This window comes from Rattus rattus, chromosome 2, assembly GCF_011064425.1.
Source record: "Rattus rattus isolate New Zealand chromosome 2, Rrattus_CSIRO_v1, whole genome shotgun sequence".
Taxonomy (NCBI): Eukaryota; Metazoa; Chordata; class Mammalia; order Rodentia; family Muridae; genus Rattus; species Rattus rattus.
In genome coordinates this window covers 88646564-88674278 of record NC_046155.1, presented here as the reverse complement: position 1 = coordinate 88674278, position 27715 = coordinate 88646564, and the positions used below count along the sequence as shown (strand labels likewise).

At 46.6% G+C, this 27715-nt stretch overlaps 1 protein-coding gene across 5 annotated transcripts in view; it reads left to right on the top strand.

The window, feature by feature from the left end:
- Window positions 1–27715, top strand: part of Tead1 (TEA domain transcription factor 1) — a 208838-nt gene that overhangs the window by 150546 nt on the left and 30577 nt on the right. Inside the window, exons 3-10 of one of the 5 annotated variants that reach the window (XM_032892876.1) lie at window positions 4867–4931; window positions 7347–7409; window positions 7499–7561; window positions 20231–20242; window positions 21029–21163; window positions 22042–22088; window positions 22927–22988; window positions 24402–24526. In XM_032892876.1, coding sequence (XP_032748767.1) covers window positions 4867–4931; window positions 7347–7409; window positions 7499–7561; window positions 20231–20242; window positions 21029–21163; window positions 22042–22088; window positions 22927–22988; window positions 24402–24526 — 572 coding nt within the window. The remainder of the gene's footprint in view (window positions 1–4866; window positions 4932–7346; window positions 7410–7498; window positions 7562–20230; window positions 20243–21028; window positions 21164–22041; window positions 22089–22926; window positions 22989–24401; window positions 24527–27715) is intronic. The other 4 variants (XM_032892874.1, XM_032892873.1, XM_032892877.1 and 1 more) reach the window with 4 other exon arrangements.

Here is a 27715-nt window from a genome sequence, read left to right as displayed (position 1 = left end):
GCATGCACGTGGGTTGAGTAAGTTCATGTGTGTGCGTACTCACCAACACAAAAGAAAGAGAAGTAGCACTCAGGATGTCCTATTGAGGTCACAGAGAAGCCCAGACATTTGTAATGCCACCCTAGTTCCCCTAGTAAGTCAGAATATTTTGATTTAGGGGGAGATTTAGAAATAAATGTAGAGGGGGCTGGAGAGATGGCCCAGTGGTTAAGAGCACTAACTGCTCTTCCAGAGGTCCTGAGTTCAATTCCCAGCAACCACATGGAGGCTCACAGCCATCTGTAACAGATTCTGGTGTATCTCAAGACAGCTACAATGTACTCGTATACTTTAAATAAATAAAATATTTTTTAAAAAAAGAAATAAATGTAGAAAATTTAAAAATTTTTAAAGTCAAAAGTTTTAATAACTTTTTTTAAAAGTTTTAATAATGTTTAAACTCAACCATAAGGTGTCTATTTTGGTGTAAAGGATTTCTATTTACTATTTTCAAATAATTATTTAAAATAATTTTTATCAGCTCATGCCTTTAATCCCAGAAGTTGGGAGACAGAGGCAGGTGGATCTCTGTGAGTTTAAGGCCAGTCTGGTCTACAGAGGATTTAGGACAACCAGGGTACACAGAAAAACTCTGCTGTGACACCCCCATCCCCAATAAAAACGATCAGGCTAATAGATTAGCCGTGCTTCCCCTTTAAACCTTACAGCATGGTAATTGAAGTAGATGGAGTGGGTTGAAGTCACACAGGCTTACAAGCCATAGTAATATTAGCACATTCCTAGCTAGAGAACTGCTAAGGCGTCTATGCATTCTCTTGGGGAAGACACTCTTCATAAGTTAAAACAGGCAGTTTTAATATCTAAAAGACATAAACTCTGGAGCAGAGCATGAAAGAGAAAACCCAGGCTTTGGGAAGTGGCCCTGATTATCTCTGCAGCAAGGATGCGAGAGTGAGACGATGAGCTTTCTTAGAATTGTAATACGGGATCTCTCTGCGTAGCCCAAGCTGGTACTCGCCATACCGGGCTTAACGTAAGCTTTCAGCGAAATGACCAGAAAGGCGTACTTAGCACATCCCTTTGTTAAGGATGTGGTTTAGAAGAAGTGACCTTTAGAATCGCTTGTCAGTGTGATTAAAGTGCAGTGCCATTTGCATAGGCTCTGGGGATCTTGCACACTTGCTGCGCTCCCAGACTTCTTACTTCTTCAGCCTGGTGCTCCGAGAAATCGAAAGTCTTTCTGTTGGTTTCATGTCACTTCTCCTGAGCCATCTCTTCTGTATTCACAGATAATAAGCAAGTTTGGGGCAAGAGCCTCTTTTGAGCCACCTGGACAAGATCCAGATGAAATTGCGTTTTGCACAGAGCCCTGGCCACTCAAACAGCCCCGAATGGCTGCCCAGAGAGGGCCCGGGGCTGGAGAGTACTCAGTTGATCTGTGGACATTGTCATTCTGGTCTGGTTCCTGGTAATTAGGCACTCCTGGCTGGTCTCGGCTGTCAGTGAGCCTTTATGACAAATTGCGAAATCTGCACAGCCTTCTGAGAGATGGACAAGTAGGCCCGATGACACTACAGGGGATATTGGCAGCGAGCACTTTGAAAGGGGATGCTCGCTGGAGCCATCCCCAAGCTGAGTTCAGAAGCCCATCTCTTCTAAATGCTCAGGAAAAGGTACATTCAGTTACAGAGTTGAGATCTGAAAAGATTTTGACAGGCTGGAATGATAGGCTCAATTTAATAGGGTGAAATGGGAGTAGAAATAAATGGAAAGCTTTATCTTGGGGGCTTGAAAATACCAGCAGATTTGAATGGAGGAGGAACAGGGTAAGGGTGTATGCGAGGAACAGCCTCTACATAGTGCTTCCGTCATTTTCAACTCCAGTCCTTGGGGACCCGACAGGCCTTTCTGGCCTTTGTGGGCATGCATATCATGCACAGACATGGAAACAAAACACCCATACACATACAATTTTAAGGTGATAGGTACACCTCACAGCAGGACCATTTCTAGTTCTGCATACTCTTCTGAAAGGAAGGTAGACAGGACAGACTAAGGATCCAAGAAGATCCCTGAAAGACAGCTAGACATCTTTTAAGAACACCTAGAAGAGTCTAAAGATGAAAGTTAGAAGAAACCCTGTGTAAGTAGGACCTTTGTCTTGTTAATCTGCTTTAAGATCCAGCAGGCCTCTTCATCTATTCTAAACATGTTGGCTCACGCTTGGGGGTGTTTTATGGTTTCAGAAAAAAGAGCCGGTAACCCAGGAGTACTTTGCGGTACCAGGACACCTTTGTCTTCTGTGCTCTGTGTATTCTGTGAGGTCCTAAAACAGGCAGCTGATGGGCTAAGGTCCCTGTAAGGACATGAAGGTTTAGGCTGCAGTGAGTTGTCTGAATCACGGCATCTCTGAGCATAGTTTGGTGTGCTCTGCCAGGGCAAGGGTCAGCTGCTCACCGAGGCAGGAGTGGTCACTGGCTCACTGGGGCAGTGTGTATGCTAGTGATCTCTGTCTATTTGATCAAATAACTGACAGAAACAGCCTGAGGGGAGCAGGATTTGTTTTGGCTCACAGTTTAGAGGGCACATCCCTGGTGATAGGAAAAGCTTCGTGCTTGGCTCGCCTTAGTTCTTTGTGGTTACAGTGCCTTCTGGAAAGAGACAGCATTAGTTTTTAACCCTCAAAGCCTGCCTTTGCTGACCTCATCCACCAGCTAGAGTCCATGTCCTTAAGGCTACACAACCTCCCTAGACAGTGCCAGTGGCTGGGAAACGTGTTCCAACATGAGAGCCCTTGGGGAGTATTTCACATTCAAACCAAAGCACTCTTTTTCTTACATTACTCTGTGCCCAGCAAGGTGTGGACTGTCCCGGACAGTTGTATAAGAGAAAACAGTTCCTGTGCTATTCAGGTGTGCAACGTGTCTGGAAAACGAGACACGAGACGAGTACAAGCTCTGTAGACAGTGCCTTGACAATTCACGTGCATGCCAAGAGGGGAAAGACTGGAACTTACTGCTTCCATAGCTCTGGTGTTTTGTTACGTGCTGAACAGGACAGGGAGACACTTGCCAGAGCGATTGCCTTTACACCTGATCTTGCCTGTGGGGCTGATTAAAGATTATGAACTATAATCTGAAGCGGTGTGGTCTAGAGTGTGTATGTTCCTGTGACAGTCGATGAAGCGGTGTGGTCTAGAGTGTGTATGTTCCTGTAACAGTCGATGAAGCGGTGTGGTATAGAGTGTGTATGTTCCTGTGACAGTCGATGAAGCGGTGTGGTCTAGAGTGTGTATGTTCCTGTGACAGTCGATGAAGCGGTGTGGTGTAGAGTGTGTATGTTCCTGTAACAGTTGAAAGTGACTCATTGGATCACTCTTAGAAGGATCCACATCTTCAGGAGTGGGTTTTCTTTCTTCCGGTAGCTTTGTGGTACTTTTGGCCTCTTCAGCTTCTTGGGGGGAATGCTTTTTCTCTCCCATCATAACTGTTTAAAATTTCAGTTTGCTAGCAGCAAAAGAATGAAAAGTTTTTTCTGTTCAGATGTTTTTTTCTTGGCTCAAGGTTACAAGACTTGGAGAAGGTTGAGTCACTCGCCCCAGCACACAGGCATGTGAACAGTCTTGTGTGTAGTTAGCTGAGGGTGCAAAGACCACATTTTGGATCTTCTGCTTCCATACTGTTGAGCTTCCTTTGGCTGCTGTATTTGGCAGCCATGAGCTTGGCTTTCTTGTGTCTGTAATGAGGTGACCACAGGGAGAAGGCTTGGATGAAGAAGAAAATGGCCATTTAGAATTAACGACTCAAACAGAAGACCTGGGTTCTCCCAGACTCAAAAATGTGTGTGTGTGTGTGTGTGTGTGTGTGTGTTGTCTGTCTGTCTGTCTGTCTGTCTGTATCCATCTATCTCCATATGTCTCCCCGTGTCTCCTTTCCAATTCAGCAGTTTGATATGCAAGCAAACCAGATCACACAGGCTTGCTTGTTTGATCATTTTGAAACAGGGTTTCTCTGTGTAGCCCTGTCTATCTTGGAAATCACTCTGTAGACCAGGGTGGCCTCTGAGATCCTCCTGCCTCAGCCTCCTGCGCTCTGGGATTAAAAAAAAGTATGGTCATCATGCTTAGCTATACTGGCATTTTTTTTTTTTTTTTTTTTTTTTTTTTTTTTTCGAGCTGGGGATCAACCCAGGGTCTCTACCACTGAGCTAAATCCCCAACCCCTGGCATTTTCTTAAAAGACATATTTCAATCTCAGTGGAGGTTCTTATCTTACTTTTCCTTAGTGAATATTTTTCCAGACAGTTGTGCTGTTTTTCTGTCAGGAATGAACTGAAAAAGCTCCAATTTAAAAAAAAAGAAGAAGAAGATGATGAAAACAAATCAAGGCCTCACCTTGACCAGGCTGGTCTGTAAAGGTGCTGAGCCTCCTGCCTCTGCCCCCTAAATGCTGGCATTATGGGTGTCCAGCACCATGCTTACTGCCACAAGCAATTCTCCCACCCATTCCAATGAGAAAGCCTGCCTTTTCTTTTATGATTTGTTTTTATTTTATATATGAATATTGTGTCCATGTGCATATATGTATGTGCTCTACCTATGTAGGTATCTATGGATACCAGAAGAAGGTGCCAGATCCCCTGGAACTGCAGTTACTGATGGTCGTAAACCACCATGTGGGTGCTGGGAATTGAACTCAGGACCTCAGGAAGGAAGAGCAGCCAGTGCTCTTAACCTCAGAGCCATCTCTGCGACCTCAGCGATTTCGACTTCTTGGATCACGTTTCTGTTCTTAGCTTTGAGGGCTTTTGCTTCTTTCTTCATTCTTAAGTAGGACCTGACTCATTGTAAATTGTTTTTTCTTGCAGGTAGAAATGAATTGATAGCCAGATACATCAAACTGAGGACGGGAAAGACAAGGACTAGGAAGCAGGTACAGTACCCGCCTGCAAGGTTTGCATGTCAGCGAATGGCCCGGAGACAGTGGGCTGCCTTGGCTGCTGTGCTTTGGCTCTAGGAGCCCTAGTCCCAGTGCCCTGTAAGGAGTCTGTGGTGTGTAGTGGTTTTTCTGTGGCCCAAGCATGTGCTACTGCACTGTCATACACACGTGGGAAAGTTCCCTGCCAAGCCAGTGTCTGAACTTCCCCTTGCTGTGTTTTCAATCCTGTCTTTCCCCCCTCCACCTCCCTAACATTTGCCAGAGTTGCAGAAGGCTGCAGGTGCACTCACCCTGGCAAGCCAAGAGATTCGGAAGGTCTGTGCATTTTAATACCCTGCAACGGCTATGTAATTACCATGCTTTCAATGAAGTCACACCAGTGGCCTTTAGCAGTGGCCTAAACTCGACACTGAGCAAGCGATACACTTCCAGGGCACTGTGACTTCTTTAGCAATGGCTTTTTGTCAGCCTCTGCTGTGGCTATGAAGCAGTTACACATTTTAAATGCCGCAGAACAGTAATGGGAGTTCTTTTCTGACTCTGGCCAGGGTTCTGCCTTCCCTGGTTTTTCTGGACACAGAGCAGCCCAGATAGATCTCTAATGTGACCAAGTTCACAAATGAAATGGGTCGGAAATCAGTCTCTAAAAACAGAAAAGGAAATGAAAACAAACAACCCATGTGATGGGTGGGCCCATGACAGGAAAACGGTTATTTCTGAATGTTAACCTATGTGCATAGCACAGGGTTAGGCAGCTGCAGCTGACTAGATATGGTGGAGTGTACCTCCAGTCCCAGCTACTTGGGAGTCTGAGGCCTCAGGATCTTTTGAGCCCTGGAGTTCAAGACCACTTGGATAATATAGAGACTTCATGGCAGAATAATTAACGTGAGTGAGGCAAGGGGCTATAACTGAATCCTGAGTGCAGTCAATTCACCTGTGTCTCTTCAAGGTTGACTGGCATTAGGGTGCCCCGGTGGGGGTGGGGAGGAAGCCTCCTTTCAGGAGTCTGGATCAGGGGGCTGGGCTGTGCCTCAGAAATGCTGCCCATGCTGGCCCCGTGCTGAGTCAGCAGAAAGGGGTGGCCTCCTGCCAGCGGAGGCAGGCAGGCACTGTCTGCTGCAGATGCACCCAGCCATGGCCCTCATCAAGGCAGAGAATCAGAAGTGATTCTGGGTGCAAATGAGTAACAGCGGGAGCCAGATGAAGGGGCAAAGAGGATGGGGGAGCCCTGCTTTCCTAGAAACGGGAAGAAAGGGAATTATCAAAACTCAAAAGACATTTAACCACCAAAAGATCTTTAATAATCTGGAGTCACTGGAGAGTTAGAAATAAGATGACTGCCACAAAGCCCAAGTCTCTGAACTTGTAATGAGAAGGTTCAGAGTCTCCCAATGCAGACAACAGGCTCTCTTTCCATCGCAACTGCCGAACTGGCCTGCTGGCGGGCAAGCTCTGGTCACTTGCCCAGTGACCCCTTCATTGGGAGCTCTTCTAAGTCTAATCACCTCCCACTGAAATCGATGCAGTTTTGCTTGCCCAGTGGAATCACTGTGTGTTAGAGGCCCGCCTGGCAGCGTTTCCACACCCAGCATCCCCCTCGGGGTGCCTGTAGGCCTCAGTTGGCGACACCTCTCCAGTGTTGTTCAGCAAAGCTGAGTGGCTTCAGACCAGATTTTTAACTGGCTGGCTGGTTGTACTCACACATTTCTTTTTGTAATAATATGCAGATCCACTTGGCTCCCAGTCGATTTCCAAAAGACTGGAAGGATTAAAAAATTTGAAGGGGTCGGGGTGGGGAGGCTCTGCTAACTGGGCCCCGGTTTTCTTTGAGCTCTAACTTATGTGCCAGTGTTATTTCAGCGCTTGCCACAGAACCAGGAGATCAGAATCCAGAGCGAGGCCTCAGCTTCCATTCTGTAGAGCAGGCTAATTTAGGGCGGTCACCTCTAAATTGAGAAAGGGGGATTTTTTTCCCCCTTCTGATACCGAGAAGCTGTAAATATTTTCTTTTATCTTTATCCCCGCCTTTTAAAAAATTTTATAAAGAAAGCACCCTTCGTCTCTCCTCTCTTGGCTCTCCAAATGAGGTTCCCCCAGCACCCACCTGTCATGTCTCCTGGTGGGAACTTGGAGGTGAGCCCACCCTAACTTCTGAACCAAGTCACTGCAGTGAGGACCCTGTCCTTAGAGCTTTAGAGTTGAGTGCTGGGGGCTTGGTGTCTGGCTGGGACTGTATGTTCCTAACCGCAGAGCTTCGTTGAGATGCAAATAACCTCCCCTCCCCCACCCCTCCCAAGGAATAGAGATTTTATATTTGATTTCCTTTTTTTTTTGTTTTTGTTTTTTGTTTTCTTTTTTTCTCGTTTTGTTCCCACCCCACCCCCTGCATAAACCCGAAAAATGTAGGTGTCTAGTCATATACAGGTCTTAGCAAGAAAGAAAGTTCGAGAAATTCAAGCCGCCATTAAGGTACGTCTGGCTTGCCCAGTTGTAGGGGGCTTTTCATCTCCATGGTTACAGGCTTTTCCTTTGTTTTCCTCCCTTCCCCTACCCTGCAGGTGTCTAGTCACATTCAGGTTCTTGCCAGAAGGAAATCTCGTGATTTTCATTCCAAGCTAAAGGTATGCGCTTTTCTGCTTTTTGGCTCGTGGTTGCTATGCACCTCACTTCCTGTTTTCCATGGTGACTGGTGAATGCCTGGTGCTGGGATTCTTGTAACCTAGCTTCCTAGCATGTGAGGGCTGTTTACATCTCTTTGTGTCTAACTCTGTTTCTGTCCTGGCCTCACATTAAACTCTGTGTGTGTGAGTGTGTGCAAGTTCCCAGTAACAATGCAATCGCAGCAGAGGGCTGATCTTGATAACTTCAGCACAGAAATATGATTAAAAGAAAAAGAAAAGAAAAAAAAATCTTCTAATAACTGTCCTGGGCTAGCAGTTTGTCCCCAGAGAAACAGCTGATGTCTAGTATACCTAAAAAACAAAAAAGAACTGAAAAGAAAGAAATTCTCTCCAGAGGTGTTGTGAAATGAGGTTTATAATACAGTTAGCATGAAGACTGGAGAGCTAGCCCAGAGAACCCTGATTCACGTCACAGAGCCTTATGGCAGCTCACAACGGTCTGTAACTTGAGTTCCAGGGGAGCCAATGCCATTTTCTGGCCTCTGCCAGCAAAACACACATAAAATAAATAATAATAATTTAAAAAATATATTTTATATGACTCTCCAACATATCTTCCACGTTGTCTGATAAGCTGGTTGTTTTAGTGGGTCTCCTTAGTAGAGAAGTGTAACCAGGCGTGGTGACTTATACCTGGGATCCCAGTAGGAAAGAGGCAGTCAGGGAGGATTGCCACAATTTTGTAATGAGACACCATCTTGAAAATACAGAAAAGAGCGCTGGCATGGTAGCTCACGCCTTTAATCCCAGCACTCAAGAGGCAGAGGCAGGTGGATATCTATGAGTTCCAGGCCAGCCTGGTTCACAAAGCCAGTCCAGGACAGCCAGGGCTCTGTCAACACAGAGAAACCTTATCTCAGAAAACAAAATAAACACAGAAAAGAGATAGAAATAAAGAAATCTGCAGATATGGCCAGAGGCAAAAACAAAACAATAAAACAAAACCAAACGATGGGTCTTGAAGGTAAAACGATCAAGCTTGGTTCACGGGGAGCTTTTTTATGTGTGCCTCATTTATGACTAAGTACCATCCACAGTAATAAACAACGAAATAAGGGCTTAAAAATTAAGCCATTGATGATTTTTAATTCCGAGTTCCTTTTCCTGCTCCAGTTTATAGTAAAGTATGCATGACATTTACTTCTCTGAAATGCAGTAATTCAGAGCCCCTTGGGAAGGTCTTTATTTACTATTTATTCATAGTAAAAATTAGTTTAGGGTCATGTTGTTGCTATTCTCATGCATCTCCCCCCACCCACTTATTATGTTTGTGGTTTTGTTCCACAACAAAACAGAGCCATCCATTTCATAGCGCTGAATGCTGGCACGCCCCTCCCCCAGCAGAAACAGAAGCCTTCCAACTTTAACCATGCCAACCAGGCTAACTGGCATAGGACTAGGTAGGAAGAACATAGGGTATGCGCTCTGCAGTGGGCAGCATGCTCGCTCGCTCGCTCGCACGTGTGGCTGATGGTGGCTGGCTTTGAGCTGCACTGGCTGAGCAGTTGAAAGGCTAAAGGAACTTTCTAGATCTTGCTTTTTAACCAGAGGTGCTATACTCTCCATGTATGTAACGACCCCAGTGCTTGCTCAAGTTCTCACTCTGATTCTAGTTTCTGTAGGCTAATGAATTAATGATGTACAAAGAAGTTTACAGATACCAATTTTATATTTCCATCTCTGATGTTACAACCTATCTCTCCACTGTGTGTGTGTTTCCTATAGGCACGTGGGGGTGGGGGTGGGTTTTGGGCAGGGGTGGGAGTGGGGATGGGGCGGGACATGAATGGAAACCTCTGAGGTAATAAAAAACTGAAGAGATCCTCTCAAGATACGAGGAATCACTTGGGGGTTTTCAACTTTCTTCTTTAAACAAATGTCACAGTATTATGCATAACACCTGTATTCAGACAGATAAAGTTGTTTATATGTTTATTCTAAACAGTGAAAAGCAATGCTTTGTCTCCACTGTCAACCCACTCTTGGAGCAGGCACAAGGAGCAGGTGTCAGGCAGAGGCTGTAGGATGGCGGAGGCTGTAGGATGGTGGAGGTTGTAGGATGGCGGCCACTGTAGGATGGCGGAGGCTGTAGGATGTCAGAGGCTGTGGGATGGCAGAGGCTGTGGGATGGCGGCAGCTGTGGGATGTCAGAGGCTGTGGGATGGCGGAGGCTGTAGGATGGCGGAGGCTGGAGGATGGCAGAGGCTGGAGGATGGCAGCCGGCTCCACATCTGAGCCCCAGAAGAACTTCTAGTGGCTTCTTTAATTCTTTTCTTGCATGACTCTTGCAGAAATGGAGTCCTCTGCGTTCTTTCTCTCCATTAGACCTGCCAAATGTTCCAGGCATGGCACTTATGTGTGCACTCTTGATAGCCGATCCCCTGTCTCAGAGCTAGCTGTATAAATGGGACTCTGAGATAGAGGACACTGTTGGCTGTTAGCAGAGAGAGCCCCAGTTTGATGTGGAAGTAGCTGCGTGACCATATGCCTGGAGAATGTGTCTGGGAGCCTGGGATTTCAAGGACAGATGTCGTGTTCTCATGCAGAGCCCTCTGTGTTCTCTCATTGAAACTCACAAATTAGTGCTATGTTGTTTTGATTTCAAGAAGAAATATGGAATAAATTATGGCTCAATGGGTCAAGTCCATAATTGATTTAACAAAAGCTACCAAGCCTCATAAAGAGCAAAGAGAGGGTTTGAACTCAGCTCTTTCTGAATCCTAAACCAGAAGAATGCTTCCTGACAGCATAGTGTAGAGAAGTGTTCATCCCAAATTCTCTGGTTCAGGACACATAGTACTTCCCTTAAGTGTCTACCCTGTACCACTGAGCCTGTCGCTAATACATGGAGATAATTTAGAGTAGACACTGGTGGGCCTTAGTAACTTAGTCGGATGGTAGTCCATTCTCTCAGGGTAGTAGGACAGTCAGAAATAGGCATTGGTGTATCTGCCTGCTGGTCATTTGTCCTGTGGATGAAGTTGATTTACTCTCCCTTGGCAGAACATGAGTGCATGTCTGCAGATCTTACAGCGGGTAGGTGGTCTCAGGCCTGTCTCAGCTTTCTCTGCTGGGCTGTGGTATCTACCAGCACATTTGACACAGTGACAGGTATCTTCATAGAGTTCACCCTGGGGACAGACTAATTGTCCTAGTTGAATTCCCACAATAACTGATGAGATAAATTCACTATACAATTTGAAGTCATCTTGAAAATGACACAAGTCACTCCTGGGTATGCCCTGAGGTGGCAGGAAATGGCCAAGACTACAAGAGATGTTATGTTTTCCTTGAAAAAGGTGTAAGAAGGAGGCTTGTTGGAAAAGGTGACTGATTACTTGGTCATTGCTGGTTTGTACTCAGTGGTAATGCCTCTTCCTGGCTAGCCACCATGTTTCCACATATCCAGAAATCAAAGTGGGGTACCCGTGGGGTGGATCTTGTAGTGGGTTGAGCAGTTGTCTGCATGTCCTGTGAACACTGAAACCAATGTCTCATTTCTTTGTCTCCCTAAAGAGTAGGTAAAGTGGCATATGTAGAGCTGGGTCCCTCCTGGGTACACTTTCCCATAAGCCTGTTTGCTTTAAAAGTGTGTGTGTGTGGGGGGCGGCGGGGACACACTTATTAAAGGTCAAAGAACAACTTTCAGGCTCTGTTCTCTCCTTCCAACAATATGGGTCTCTTAGGAGGCAGTGTTTTTGTCCAGTGAGATAATCTCTCCATCTCAAGCCTGTTTACTTCTCCTTTTATAGAACAGGGAGTGAGAGAATTCTTCAGGCTACTGGTTTTCCAGCAACCCTGTTGTCTGCTGTGATAAGACCAAAGGCAACTTGGGGAGGGAAGTGTTTATTTCAGCTTACATTTCTCAGGTCATTCTCTATCACTGATGAAAGTCTGGGCAGGAACTAGGAGGCAAGAGCTAAAGGAGATCCATGAAGGACACCGCTCTTGGCTTGCTCAGTCTGCTTTCTTACACAGCCCAGGACCACCTGCCCAAGAATGACACCACTCCTAGTGGACTGTGTGCTCCCACATTAATCATTGATCAAGAAAATGCTCCTAGAGTTGCTTACAAGACAATCTGATGGAGGGTCCTCTTTCCTAATAGCTCTAGTTTGTGTCAAGTTGACAGAAAACCAACTAGGACCCCCCCCCCCGTGTGTGTGTGTGTGTGTGTGTGTGTGTCTGTGTCTGTCTGTCTGTCTGTCTGTCTGTCTGTCTGTCTGTCTGTCTGTCTCCCATGTGGCAGATGTTGACATTGGGTATCTTCCTTGATTTCTCTCCACCTTGAGCCACAGTCTCTTTTACTCCAGAGCTCTGATGTGGCTACTCTAGTGATGCAGCTTGATTTCTTATGTGTTGGGTTACAGCAGTGGCCACCACTCACCTCCTCCCATATTCAGTGGGTACTGAGGAATTCAGACTCAGCTCCTAAGACTTCCACGGCAGGTGCTTTACTCACAGTCACCTCTCCAGCACCAAAGCACATGTCTTAAGCTGGAAATCGTAGGGAAACAATGACCTGAAATAGTAAAGGTGGATCTGACTGAAACCCACACTCTCAAACCCTTCGTTCTACTTTGTCCTTTGGCTGTTCTGTGGAATACTGATTGGGAAATTGCCTTCACCATCCCTGCCTCAGGCAGAAGGCCAAGGAGGCCACTAACCCCAGGGTGTTTTTTAGTCCCAATGTTTCAGTTATAGTGCTGGTTCCTGACTTGTCTTTCCCTGAGCAGAAGACTCAGAGAGGTGACTGTACCTCCCTCCCTTACCGCAGTCTCAGTGCATCGTCCCTTGGTGTTCATGTCAGCTCTAAAGGTCAGCCGCTGCTCCTGGCTGCTTCTCAGAGGGACTGTAGGCTCAACCATCCCCCAGATATGCAGATTCTAAGTCTGTTTTCATCTTCACAAGCAGGAAAAGGTTCTGTTGAACTTTAAAAGCAAGGAGGTGATGTTTTACTCAGCCTCTGGGGTCTTTCAGATCTGGTGCATCCTAGGCTTTGACTTTGTGGAGCTGGTATTCTGGGTAAATACTAAACCTTGAGCTAATTCCCTTGTCAAATTCCCACAGCTAGGACTGTGCAGTAGACAGAAAACAGGGCCTAGAAAAGAAAGAATACCCAATCCAAGAGTGGTTATCTGGATTACCCTGAAGTGTACCATGGGGGTAGACCCTGGGCAGTGATTGGAATAGCTCTGTCACCTAACTGAAGAGGGAACATTTGCCCAGGTGCCTGGGGAACATTCACTAGACTCAAAGAGGATGGCTGGTAAGAGAGGACAAGCTGGAGGAAGGGACCTAGTGACTGAAGTATGACAGTATGGAAAGGGCGTTTGACACCTGCGCCAGGGGCTCCCCTATAGCCTGAGCCCTGCTCAGTGGCCTTCAGTTGTCCCTTATGGCCGGCCTCCACTGATTCACCACCTCAGCCCGCTATGTCTGCTTGGATCTCCTCCTCAGTGTTTTTAAACAAAGAGCTATGAATACAAGTTCTGTTCATAAGTCTGTAAAATATATGATAGAACTTCTGAACTAGGTTTTTTTTAAACAAAAATGATTTATTTGTGTGTTTTATGTATATGAGAATTTTGTCTACATGTTTGGCAGCACACCAGAAGATGGCATTGGATTACTTACAGGCAGTTATGAGCCATCTTGTCAATGCTGGGAATTAAACTTCAGACGTCTGGAAGATCCGCCAGTTTTCTTAGCTGCTGAGCCATCTCTCCATACCCCTGAACAAGATTTTCAGTAACACACTTAAAACATAGCTTTTTAAGAGCTGCGAAGTAGCTGAGTCAGCAAAGCCCTTGCCAAGCAAACAGGAGGACCTGAGTTTAGATCTTAGATTCATAGCAGCAATGTGTCTACAGTCCTAGTGCTGGGTTGATAGATCCCTCGGGGTCCATGTGCTGGCTTCAGGCAGTCAGTATACCTTGTCTCAGAATAATAAGGTGGAGAGGGAGGGAAGGAGGGGTGGGTGCACCTATGCAAGCGAGAAGGAGAAGGAGAGAGAGGCACACAGAGAGACAGACAGACAGCCCGAGACACCCCCCCCCCAGCTTCTTAAAAGCTGGGAGCGTATCAAAATGAACTATGAAGCTGTTACTTAAGTGTAAAAAGTTGGTACCTACTCAGGTGTGCTTGTTCATATCTGTAATCAGTGCTTGGGAGGCAGGAGGACTGGATTTAAGGTCAGCTCCGAGGGTGACCATTGCTACGTCCCAAAAACCAAAACATAACACCCAGGTTCGTCTACTTCACAGGAGAGTTTTTTTTTTTTTTTTTTTAAAACAAAACACTTAATCAAACAGAGAAACATCATCCTGTATACTCTTTCTAATTTCCTCCAACCTCTCTTCTTTCTTAACTAAACTCAGCCCCCTCCCTCTTCCCGCACCTTCAAGTCTTTGTCACCTTGAGAAAATAAACCAACTGAGAACTCCGTCCCCCTCTTGCCCCAGAGTTGAATTCAGCTGGTGGTCACTCATTGTCTACCAAGAGCTCTTGCTGGTGCCCTCAACACTGACACAAGACAAGGCGGTCAGCAGACTGACCTAGTCATTCGAGATGACCCCAGATGCAGGCCATGATCATATGGAGAGATACAAGAAGAGAGTGAGATAGACTGGGATGTAGCTCATGGCTGAGGGCTTGCCTGGTGTGGTTGGCTCTCTAACTGCATAAAAAGAAGAGAAATAGGGAAGACACCAAGAAACAGTGCATCAGAGCAGGAAGGATGCTTTGGGCCACTTCCAGGAGATGATCAAGAGGAGCCCATGAAGATGGCTGAAGGGTGGCAGTAGAAATCATACAGTGAAGAGTTATCTTGATCATGGCAGAGAGCTTAAGGTTCAAATGGCTGATTTCATTCCTCCAAGTTCAAGAACGTCATGGGGCATTGCTTAAGTGCAACCCTGCTGCATAGGGTTGGTGTTGTTGCTCCAGGGGAGGCAGACATGCTGTGCTCCCTAGGCCGCACATGAGGAATAGGACTTGAACAGAACACAAGGTCCCAAGCCTTGATGGGAACCTGCATCCTCTTGGCCATTTCTTAGGTTTGGGAAACCATGTCACCTTCTTCCAGGTTCCAGTCTTCAGGTTCTTCGCCATCATGACATGATGACATGATGACATGAGTCCTATGACCTCATAGGTACTTTAGCTGATGCAGGAAGGAATCAGAGTCTCCACCAGGAATGTGGCAGTGCAGGGCTGAGTGTGAGCCCAGCACTAGATCTGTTTGCCTTTCTGTTTTGAGCCAAGCCTAGAAGATTTTGTAGGGTAAACGGAGGCAGCCCTATTCTGAATTGAGCGATCTCTTGCTTGCTAAGAAGCCTCCAGTGTCTATCAGAGTTGTAACCAAAATTGTGCAGTAAAGACCAGAGCTCCTGAGCAGCAAGTCATAGCAGGAGAAGCCTAGAGGGTGGGCCAGTGGGAAACCATCTTGTCTGAGCTGAGCTGCCTTTGTCCCTGCTTTAGCAAAGAGGCAGCAATAAGGGCTTACAAAAGCTTTGTGACCTGCATGGGATTGCAGATCTGACCCTGATTTTTAGTCTGTCTGGCGCCAAAGCCTAAGTTCCTCATAGAATGACTCAGAAGGGTTCTCATCCATGACTGAAGGTGGGGTGCATGGGCTCCCCGCAGCTGGCCTTTCTGTGAAGGATATGGCAAAGATAGCTCTCACCCTAGAACTCAGATGCCAGCCCCCAGACAAAAGGGCAGGAAGCAGGAAGGCATCTTTCCCTCAACACCTAGCTCCCTGTCCATAGCTGGCCTACACCCTCCATTCCTAGGACAGTCTGGAGGATCACCTTCCTGGCTCCTCCTCTGTGGTTCTTTGTGAGAGCTGGAGGCCCACATCAGAAAGAAAAGAACCGCTGTGGACAATGACACAGTGCTAAACATAGCTCTGTACATTTGAAAGTGAACAATGTGTAAAAGCCTTGAAAATTTTTTCTTTGATGTGAATGGAGTCTTCGGCATTTCGAAATACAATGCAATGAATTAATTGCTACTCATTAGGCAGCAAGTCAGGCCAGTGCTGAATGTGCCTTCCCTCCTCCACAGCGGCTGTGGTCTGACCAGAGTCGCCCCTATTGTATTTGCTCCCGCCTTCTGCACTGATAAGCAAATTAGAGATCATGGCTAGAAAACATTCAAGTGCCCCATCGTTTCCCCAGACCACCTTGTGTTTTTGTGATGTTTATCTGCTCAAGAGTCATGGCTAATTATTGCAGAGGTCACGTGAATCCACACTATGCTCGATTAGAAACAACATCTGCAAAAGTAATTCTTAGAGAAGTATCTTTTGTGTTTTGTCCTTTTCTGCTGGGGAAAAAATGTGGTTTTTCATCAAATTGCTGTTTTCCCTCCCTTTCTTTACAATTTTATGTTGCTGGGGAAAATATGTTTACAGGAAAGCATTTAATAGCTTATGACAACTCTTTTACTCCATGGTCTCTGTGACTATACACGTTTTTTCCTGCAGTGTTACTAATATTTCCATATGAATTTCTGAGATGATAGTTCATGAATAAATTGGCCTGTTAGATGGTTTGTCTATACACACTGTATAATCTCTATATTAGAACTTTACAGGCTCTCTCTATGCTGTGTTTAGCATGCTACTCATTAATGGATGGCAGCCGGGAGACACTTCACATGGGAGCATGCATTCTATGTTTATTACCCTCAAAGTTTGTCTGTGGGCAATGTGGAGAGATGAGATCATTTGCAAGCCAATGGGTGCTGGGAACGCAATGAGCAAGGAGGGATCAATCTGTGCAGTAGCCAGAGGCTAGTTCATACAGTCCTCCTCAGCCATGTGCATCTACATTGCTGCCTTCCCAACATGTATATTCCATACAGGCATTTCCCTCACACCACATCCATTGTGATCATGAAGGAGAGGCAGTCAGCAGAACAGAGCTCAGCTTCATGAAACATGAAAGCCCGTTTACTTGCTAACAGTTTGCAAAGTTCCAGGCTGAGGAGTTTATGAGAGACTCAGCTGAACTGGACAGGGGCAGGGATTCTAGGTGGCATCAATTGAATGGTGAGGAAGAAAGTAGATAATGAGACTGCTAACCTAGAATTTACCAGCGTCTTTGGGCAGTGTTTGCTATTCTGGTGGAGTTCTGCAGGCCATAGGCTTGGGAGGAGCAGAGTATGAACTTGTCCTAGGTTTTCCCCCTGAGACTTTTTATTCTTCTCCTGTTTTCCTGAACACACACACACACATGCACGCACGCACGCACGCACGCACACACACGCACACATGCACACTCTCTCTGTTTCTCTCTAGACCTCTCTGTCTCTCTCTGTGTCTCTGTCTCTGTCTGTCTGTCTGTCTGTCTCTCTCTCTCTCTCTCTCTCTCTCTCACACACACACACACACACACACACACACACACACACACACACACACGGAGCATAACTCATTATTGACTTCCTACAGTGTTTTAAGATAAAACAGTTCTCTTACTCTTTGTAAATCTCATCCTCATCTCAGAGACACTGAGAGATGTAAATACATCTCAGAGTGAAATTAATTTGGTGTGTGAGTGTGGTTCACGTTTCTTGCCTGCACCAAGACTTACTAGGTCCATCAGCCCCTCTCCTTTTTAATAAGGGTGAGAGGAGCCAACAGATAAAAGGCCAGAATATTAGTGACCCGGGCAGGCAATTTACCCAGGTTTGACACTTAGGGTGATAATTTTTCCAAAGCCAGGCCCGGATCTTGGGGCTGTAAACGACAGCCGAGAGATCATCTTTCTCAACTCCAGTCTAAGGTAAGAGGGTCTGAGGACAAGCTCTCTCCCTGATTTTCACAGAACCCTGCCAGTGCTTATTATCTGTCTCCAGGGTTACTTCAGGATTTTAGCCCCCTCACCCCCAGCCACACACAACATAGCCCTCTTAATTTTTACACGTATTTTGTAGATGAAGGGCTACTGCTGTGAAATTCAATGAATAGGTAGGAATCGGGAGAGGACATTTTAGTCCATTTACAGAAAATTGCCCATTCACAGGCAGGTGGGTCAAGTGCAGGAGCCACTACTTGAGATAATATTTCCGTCCCACACGTAGCTGCCTATCCTGACAGACGGAAAGCCAAGAGGTGCCCAGGTTTGAGAAAACTATTTGGTTGCTGCTGGTCGTTAGTTCAGTGGCCTTGTAGAATACGATGTGCTGGTTATAATGGAATTCACTAGCCACCCTCACAGTTACAAATGCACACATTTATAATGGGACCAGAAGATGTAAGCTATGAAGGTGAAATCCTTCGTAAGTAAAGAAAGTAAAAGGTGTCATGTGACTTGCCCTAGGAAGGGAAGAAGCCAGGCACTTGACTTCCCAACTGTGTGTGCTTGGCTTCCGGAAAGCACGGGGTGCTAAAGAAATCACAGAAGACAATAGCTCTGCTCTCCTGCCTTTGGACTTTGTTTTTATTTATGCACCTTCTAGACAGAGTGGCCAGTAGCCATTAAATAGGTGAATTAGATCATGTTCTGAGGCTCTGAGAGTTAGGCAACAAAGAGAGTCGAGGTCTCCTGCACACTCAGCCGGCCCCCGCCCTAACCGACTTCCTCCGTGTGGCTGGCGAAATGGCTCAGCAGGTAAAGAAAAAGGCACTGGCTCCCAGGCCTGATCTGGGTTCAATCAGGGGCTCTCCCAGGGAGAGAACCAGCTCCTACAAGCTGTTCTGACTCCGTATGCGGGTAAATATATACCTAGTAAATGCTTTACAAAAATTTTAAGGAAAACTATCAATCCTTCATGGACATTTTGAAGAACTTTTGAACATACCTGGCAACGAGAAATGTTTCCAGCAGGTCCCATGTCAGGAGGTCTTAGAGGTTTAAGGTGCTCATTCTTCTCCCTACCTGGGCTATGGTTTCTCACTAAAATGCACCAACCATATTCCACACTGGTCAGACAGAACCACCTCTCATAAGCACCTAATAAACACAAGAACTCGTAGGTCTCTGAGAGGCTGCATGGCTTTCTCATGAGACAATTTTGTAGTTCTTCAGAATTCACAGCAGCCAGGCAGGATAAAAGTCTGGGCTTCTCTTTTCCAAACCACCCCATTCTGGGGCCAGCCGGAAGAAGATGTGATGCCCGGGGAAGGCACCCATGGCCATTCCTCTGCCATTACCTCAGTCACAGCAAATTATCCCAGAGAGCTTTTATAACCTCTCACTAGGGGTTAAGTGGCTTCAGGGCTGAAGTCCAATGTGATGGGTTCAAAGCAAACTTAACCATTGTGTACTGGTGTCAGGCCTTCTTCACTGTGTAGAGCAGAGCCATGCTCACTGCCCTTCCATTCCTGCTAAGGGGGTGGGTGGGGCCAGCTGAAGCCACAGGGCTTTCAAAGTGAGCGAACTGGCACTGACACCTGTGTGTGCTCCCCTATGCTCTGCTTTAGGATACTATGATACTTCCAGCCTATTAAAAAAAAAATCCATTTCGTGTGTGTCATGTGTGTGTGTGCGTGTGTGTGTGTGTGTGTGTGTGTGTGTGTGTGTGTGTGTGTGTGTGTGTGTGTGTGTGTGTGTTTAAATTTTACTTGCCTCAGCTTCAGTCAGACAGGCTTCAGGTTAGAGGTTTTACTGGGTAGCTAATAAGGCCTGGCTTAAAGAGTGCCTGCTAGTGAGGAGATATGAAGCAACATTCCTAACCACACTAGGCCATTCTCGCAGGGACCAGCAAACAAACAAGCATCCCCAGGTCTTCACTGTGTCCTTGATGCAGAAAGTGCCATAGCCTGTCAGACGGTCCCAGTAGGCAGGGACAGCCTGGAGAGCGGACTCACTAGCTTTCCGATACAAAGTGCAGAAATGTAAACGTGCACGTTTAGCTCCTCCTCCTTCCCCTCCTCCTCCCCCTTCTCATTCTTCCCTCTCAAAAATATTCTGTAATAGAATATTTTTATTCTTTGAGAATCTGTCCCTTGACTTTAAAAAAGTTTCATGGTGTTCCTGGTATGCTGGGGCAACGTGCTGTCCACACTTTGGAGAAGTGAATGTATCCTTGCCAGAAGCTTCCAGAATTGTTTTCTAGTCTGATTCCTTTTTCAAGCTTCTCTTGACCTTCCCTTTGGCAACTCGGCTTGTTTGTTTCTCACCTTTGGTTAACTCTGCAAACATGGTAGCTGCCTCCTGGCTGGCATTTCTGTTGTGTCTCAGCCACTGTTGTGTCCTCACCGTAGGCTCTTGAGTGGCAGCTTGGCGGGAGGCACCACAGTTTTTGTTGCTGTGACTACTTTGTTCCTGCTCCAGTGACCTCTGGGTTCTGAGTTTAGACCCCTCAGCTCTGCATGCTCCCATGGGTCCTGCCATACACAAGGCCTGACCATTGCTCCATCTATAATGGGGACACCACATAGCCCCACATCCAGGGAGTTGGGTGGTCAGTTCTGTGAGTGTTGGCTGTTAGGTAGCATCTGGATAGCATAGTCCTAAAGTATAAGAATTGACACATTCGCATATGCATTTTTATACACATGAATGTTGTGATACATGCTTTTTTTTAACTGAAGAAGAAAAGTAACCCTGCCTTTGTACGTGATCCTTTTAACAAACTGTTTATTATTGTATCCAGGTAACAAGCATGGTAAGTATGTTCTTTGAACTGAGTATTCTGTATTTTAGCTGTGCTTGGCAGAATTTTATTTTATTTTTTTATCTTTTTCTTTCTTTCTTTTCTTTTCTTTCTTTCCTTTTTTTTTTTTTTTTTTTTGGCTAGTTTTATGTTACCAATCTTGGCTTTGTAGAAAAGATCCATTTTCAAAAGGAAACACTGTAGCATCCCCACACCCTGAGCTTTGGTAAAGGAACCACTGTAGCCTTAGCCCCATAGCATGTGCCCCGACAGCATGCTGCTTGGCTGCTCCCCTGCCCGTCTGCTGCTTTTTGAGCTGCCCCTCCACAGATGTCTGCCAGGGTTCCTGGGCCTTGGATGACCCCAGCAGGGGCCTGGCACTGTGGCCCAATGACAGCAGGCACCCAAATAGTGCTCTCTTCGGTCTATAGATGGCCCTACCCCTGCTGGTGACCTTTCACTTGAAAGTAGGGTCACCCCTACCTTTGGTGTGATTAGCCATTGAGAATTTTTCTGGAAGTAGAAACAGTGATTATATTGTTTGACTTCCTGTGTAATGGAAAAATGGATCACGGGTTTAAAACCCAAGCTTGCCCCTAGCTGTTGCCTGCTAGTAGCCCTAGTCCCATAAGCCAGAGTCACTGCCTCCTGGCCGAGTTGATTTCTCTCTGTGCATGTGTGCTTTCATGGCTCCTGTGTGACTCTGTATTTTAGTCTTTGTGCTCGTGGCTGTACTGTTTAACCCGCACGGTAGACATGTGTTCTCTATTAAGTCAATGTGTCACTGTCATCTTCAAGGATCAGACTGCCAAGGACAAGGCCCTGCAGCACATGGCTGCCATGTCATCAGCCCAGATCGTCTCAGCTACTGCCATCCACAACAAGCTGGGGCTGCCTGGGATTCCCCGCCCCACCTTCCCGGGGGGCCCGGGGGTAAGTTAGTACTTGAGTGCACAAACGATGGCCACCATGGGCGTGGCAGTGCAGTGCCCAGGAGGCTCACATGGAGGATCACATGTTTTAAAGCCTCCTTGGGCTGTATAGTAAGTTCAGGTCAGCCTGCCCAACTTGATGCAACCCTGTCTAAAACTAGGGTGAAAAGGGACTGAGGATGTGGCTCAGTAGAGCACCTGCCCATCATGAGTGAGGCCCTTAGACAATATCATGGAATAGGTAGATGGGCAGGGAGCTGGGTAGATGATAGATGGATAGATGGATAGGTAGACAGATGAGTAGACAGAATAAAAGATAGATGGAAGATGGATAGAAAGATGGTAGGTGGATAGATAAATAGGTGGATGATTGATAGCTGATACATCTGGTTTCACCCCAGAGCCATCTGCAGTAGTCTCAGTTCCATGCCCATTTTATAGGTGACAAAGCTGAGGTTACTCGTTGTGAGGCACCATTAGATGTGACTTGGTCATTTAGATAAGCAGTGGTGTCGGGATTCTACCAAAGGCTTAGGAATGCTCACAGTTGTGAGCCTAGTTGCTTCTCCACACTTTGACTTCTTTGTTTCAAGTCTTTGTGTTGCTCCATTGGACCTTGGGAGCTACACAACTGTGGATTATGCAGGAAGCCTTTGCAGTACAAACTGCAGTGCTTCCACATTGCCTCTTGGCCTTACGAGAGTTTTTAGGACACAGTGGCTGAAGGAAGCTCCCTGGGGTAGGCTATGGTCTTGAGCACTGCACTGACCACATCGAACTCCAGGAATCTGGTGTTCTTCAGCAGATAATTTGAGCATGTTACACAGTGTGTTTTGATGAGAACTCATAACCCTAAAGCCTTTGCCTTTTGCCTTCCAGTTCTGGCCTGGGATGATACAGACAGGACAGCCAGGATCCTCACAAGAGTAAGTCTTTGAAGGCCCCAGATGACAGAGGCTAGGCGTCCCACCCTGGGGGACATTTTACTGTACCAGGCTTTGTCAGGGATTAAGGGAGAAGAGACAGTCAATCAGAAGTTTGACCCTCCTTATGTTCCCATGTTCCAGGACATGGAAAGGGACCCACCTTTGAGAGTTAGCAATGGTATAGATTCCTTTCTCCCACCTACAGTATTAGCAACAACACAGCTAGGCATTTGAATTAGATCTGTTATCCTTCATGACTTTGGCTGCAGCACCAGGGTCTTCCTCATCTGAGAGAGAGTGGTCTCTTTCCATTGTGGATGACCCTGTGATAGGAGTGCCTAATAGAAAATTCCAGAGAGCCCTTGAATCCAAAGAGCAAGCTCAGCCCACGGGAGTCAAGGGAAGCTTGGGGGTAAAACAGAAAGGAATTTTCTTTATATATGTTTGGCCTAGTGGTCTAGAGGCGGGAGACCCTGACTCATGGCCTGCTTAAACACCCCCCTTCCCCCGCCTCCGGCCATGACAGTTGACATTGGTCTGTTCAGGGATAAGAAGTACACTCCATGGGTATCTACTACACTGTGGGAAGCCAGGCCCACTCCAGTCACACCACATCCTTGTGGGTGTTTGTACTCAACAGCCTGCTGAGTGGCCTTTCCTATGGAAGTAGAAACTTCCTTTAGGTGGATACAGCTCTGCGAGGCATGGGCATCCCACGCAGGGAGGGAGCCAGGCAGAAGGGATGATGGGGAAGTCTACTGCAGGCCAGGGCCAGGCTTGGGCAGTAGCCACCACTGCATCCGTAAATTTGACTCTTGCTAACCATTTTTTCCCCCAGCGTCAAGCCCTTTGTGCAGCAGGCCTACCCCATCCAGCCAGCAGTCACAGCCCCCATTCCAGGTGAGTCTTCCTGCCTCTGGGATGAGGGGTGAGGGGCAGTGGGGCCTCTTTTGTCCCAGTGCAGTGATACAGCTCTTAGTCAGCAGCTGCCTCTCTTCTTTTCCCTAAGGGAGTTCTCTCATCAGGCCGTGGATTTCTTTACTCAAGAGTTCCTTCTCCTGGGGCCTAGAGAGATGGCTCAGTGCTCAGGAGCCGGGATTGCCATTGTGGAGGACCTGGGTTTGTTTCCCGGTACCAACATGGGAATGTTACAAACATTTCTTAATCTAGTTCCAGGGAATACAATCTATGCTCTTTTCTTACCTGCAAGCATCAGGCATGCACATGGTGCACGTACATATATGCAGGCATACTTAGATGATCAAAGTAAGTAAATAAAAACAGATTTTAAAAAACCCCTTTCTTCTAAGAGCTCTTTCTGTGGGACTGTCAGGAAACAGGAAGCCTGACCACTTTCACTTACAACACTGGGCCCCACTTAGAAGGGGAAGTTGTTGTGGTCAGAAGCTGCCAAATCATGTCACTGAGTCAGGCACAGATTACTTAAGCTTTCTTAGGTAGTGAAGTTCAGTTCCCTGTTGGTTCCCTCCTGTAAGAGAGGGCTTACATGCAAGCTCATAGCAGACAGTGAATCTGAATGACCCATCTGGCTCTCCTTCTCCTGAGCCCCCTCTCTCAGGGAACGTTCGATAGTGCTGGTGAGCACGGTCTTGAGATAGAAGATGAGCCAATACAAGCAGTGCACTGTGGGTCCTGGCTTCACAGGATGCCTTCACAAACCTTTCCCTGGATGTTCCCACCATTCTTAGCTTGCTCCCCAGCCAGTCCCCTTTACCCAGGATTAGCTGTCAATATTGGTTGCTGTGGCAAAATACCTATAAAAGCAAGCAGAGAGAGGAATGGTTTGTTTGGGTTCGTATAGTTCGAGGGTATAGTCCCGTCGTGGCAGTGACATCATAGAGGGAGGAGTGTCCCATCATGTCCACTGGAGGAAGCAGAGTGAATGCTGATGCGCAGCTCTCTTTCTGTTCTTCTCTGTTCAGGACCCTAGCTGTGCGATGGTGCTGTGCACACTTAGGGAGGGTCTTTCCTCTGCTTCAGTTAAACTTCACAGATGCTTCTCCATGGTGATTCCACATTTAATCGAGACAACAACAGACATGAATCATCACATTGTCCCCTGCCGCAGCTCCTCTTGAAGCTTACCTGAAGCTGGCTTCATGATGCACTTCATGCAGTCTGCTTAGCTGTCACTATCTGCAAAAGCCCCAGCTAGAGTGTCACCCGGCCTGAGTGCCAGCAGTGGAGGGATGTGTCCTTCCCTCTTGGTCCTCTGTGTTCAGAATTCTGCCCCATGGCGGTCTGGAGGGAGGTGCAGGTAGACTTGTGTAAAGGTGACAATTGTTATTTCAGGGTTTGAGCCTGCATCAGCCCCAGCTCCCTCAGTGCCTGCCTGGCAGGGCCGATCCATTGGCACAACCAAGCTTCGCCTGGTGGAATTCTCAGCTTTCCTTGAGCAGCAGAGAGACCCAGACTCGGTGAGTGTACCTAGAGGGGTGTGGCTAGCAGGAAATGCTTCCATGCCTGCTCATGTCTTCACCCTGTGCTCTGTCCCTTACTGACCCCTTCCCTTACACATGTGTGAAATGTCCTGTGTAAAAGCATATGGAGCCGCCAGGCCACACTTCCTCACCCAGGGAGAAGGAGGCTGTTGGCAGGTATCTTCTCATATCTTCCAATATGAGAGGTCAGTGTTTATTGCCGTGTAGACCACAAGCTCCAGGGGGTACCTTGGCTGGAGGGCAGGCCTCACCAGGCTTGTATCATAAAATTTAACAACAGGGAGTACATGTTGAGCCTTGTGTGGCTGATGGGATATAAAGTATCTGTACAGTTAGAAGTGTGAACCCTGAGTTAGCATCTTCTTTAGTCACATAGTTATATCTTCTGGGTTAAACATTCATCCTAAAAGGCTAAAGGCTAAACAGCCAATCATATTATCTGGTATTTCTAAGCCCCGCCCATACCCCACACCCCACACCCCAAAAAAGTGAAAAACGCAATTATCTTCTCAGAAGTAACGTTGGTGCTTTGATAGCTACTGTAGACTGCAGCGCCTTGTCATGTTGTAAATACCAGAAACACAGGCATCTGGACTCTGTTTGTCATTTTCTTCTTTTCCTTCCCCGCCCACTCCATCTTGTATGCATCATCCCATGCATATGTGAGCCTCCTTTCTTCCTCCCCCCCCCCCATAAGCTTGTACCCTTTGTTCGCGCCCACTCCTTGGCTGTGAGTGTGAGGGTTGCATCTGTGTGTGGGTGAGCCCCAGGCAGCAATTGAAACAATCATGAGTTAGTGTTTGGGATCCTCACCAACTCCTTTCTCCACACTCTATCTCCCAGCACTGACCTCTTCGGGGGACATGTTAGGTTTGTGGGTCTTGCTATCATCTGTTTTCTAGAGAAAGAATCAGAGGCTGGCCATGGTGGCACACACAGAGGCAGGTGGATGTCTGAGTTTGAGGCTAGCCTGGTCTACATAGTGAGTTCTAGGGCAGCCAGGACTGTATAGTGAGACCCTATGAGAGAGAAGTAAGAGAGGGCGGAGAGGAAGGTGCTCAGAGATGAGCACACAGTTTGTCATACCTGAATGTACTAGTCACTCCAATGGTGAGCCTTAGAGGTGACCTTCCAAGCTTCTGCTTGGCTGGGTGCAGAGGTGCCCAAGGCAGAGGCAGTGTATGTACCACATGTTACCACTGTACACTGAGAGCTCATATGGGGGCCTCTGATATACCCGCCTGTCACTCTGAGGGCTGTCAGAAAACAGGGCTGTGATGACGTAAAGTGGACACAGAAACTGAGGCTCTTGAGACTGGCGCAAGGTTGAGGCTGCCTGGTGTGCTCTTCTCCAGTGCAGGAAGCCATCCAGGAAGAATGGCCTGCTGGGCTAATGGTCCACACAGGTGGGAGCACTTTGATGATATAGGTCACCTCCTTGTAGTGTCTGCTTGGAGACTGGCCTGGCCTTCCCCCTGTGTCTGTGTTTGTTTCAGAGTGCTTTGCCATTGAGTCCATCATTTGTCTCTTTCAGATAGGTTCCGTTTTCCTCATTTTGCAGAGGAGGAAACAGGTCAGGCACCTTTGGTGACTTAAGGTATGTAGTTAGCAAACAGAAGGACCAGCCTACACTTTTCTGAAGTATTCTCTCATCACACCCATGCTGAAGGGCCTCTGAACCGCATGCGTGGCCCTCGATAGTCCCCGATGAGCCTGGCTCTCGCCCTGTGCCCAATTGCTGATGTTTGAAATATGCCTTATGACCACGGCCCCTCAGTGTGGGTGGAACATTCTAGAAGCTTCAGATGCTCAATTCCCCTAGAGCCTACACAGGCCCTCCCCTTCATTTAAATCAGAGATTATGTACATTTAAGTGGTTTTATACTAAACTGTTCAGGAAATGTAGATGGTACCATTCCATAGACTGAGCTCCCAAACTGAATAAAAAAGTACACTGAGGGCCACCTAAGCGTAGTCTGCCAGGGCCTACTAAGTGCCGATGTAAAATTACTCCTTTTCCTCACAGTTGAACGTTGCTTGCTCTTCATGTACTGCTCCTGTAGAGAACTCACCCGTCCTCAACTCTTCTGTGCCCTCTTCTGGCCATCAAAGGCACGTGTACTGAAAGACACATACACACAGAAACATAGTGAAAACTAAAATCTTTACAATTGGAAGTTACTTGATCTTAGTTTAAAATGTCCACCTTCAAGGCTAGAAATGTAGCTTAGTTGGAGAGCGCTTATTTAGTATGTACATGCAAGGCCCTGGATTCTACCCACAGCACCTTAACACCGAGACAGTATAGTTTCAGACCATGAAAATACTTTCTAATGTATCTTGATTATTTTTGACTTGGGTATGATGTTTAATAATTTCACCCACTAAAATCATAATTTTGTGTTCCCTAGTCTCTCATTTCTTCGCACACCCACTTTGCAGTTAAGTGTGTACAGATGAGTGTACAGGGACAGGCTCAGTTGGTAGCGTGCTTGCCTAGCGTGCGTGGAGCCTTGGGTTTGATTGCCAGCACCATGTTACCTGAGCGTGATGGTGTGTGTCTATATCCCAGCATTTGGGAGGTAGAGACAGGAGGATCAGGGCGTCACTGTCATTCTGTGGATCCATCAGGAATTGTAAGCCACCCCGAGTTGCATGTGTAGAAGCTGAGAATTATGTACCTTTGATTTTAGTGAAAACATGAAGGCCCTACATATGCTTTTTGTACTGAGAAAAGTGGTAATTGACTCGTTGAAGTAAAAGGGAATTATCCAAGTTATTTAAAGCATCTGACAGCATCTCAAGCACCAGCCTTTGCAATGACCTCACAAGGCAAACGCCCTGTGCTGTCCCATGATAGGCCCGAGTGCTGCTTCAGAATTAAGATTAGGCTGAAAAATTTGAAACATGTGGATGATTTCTTTGGTTCTTGAGACTTTCAGTGACATTAACTTCATTGCATTTTTGTTCTAAGATAGAAACATTAAGGTCATCTAAAATACTCTATTGGTATATTTTAAAAACGTTTGGAAATAGTTAAAATTCAATGTGAAACCATTAAACACATTAATTTGATAAGGAAACCAGCAAAGTGGTCAATAATTCAAGGACCATAACCAAATTAAATGTTGCAGTTGGAGTCTCCAGGTCTTTGCTCCATGCCAA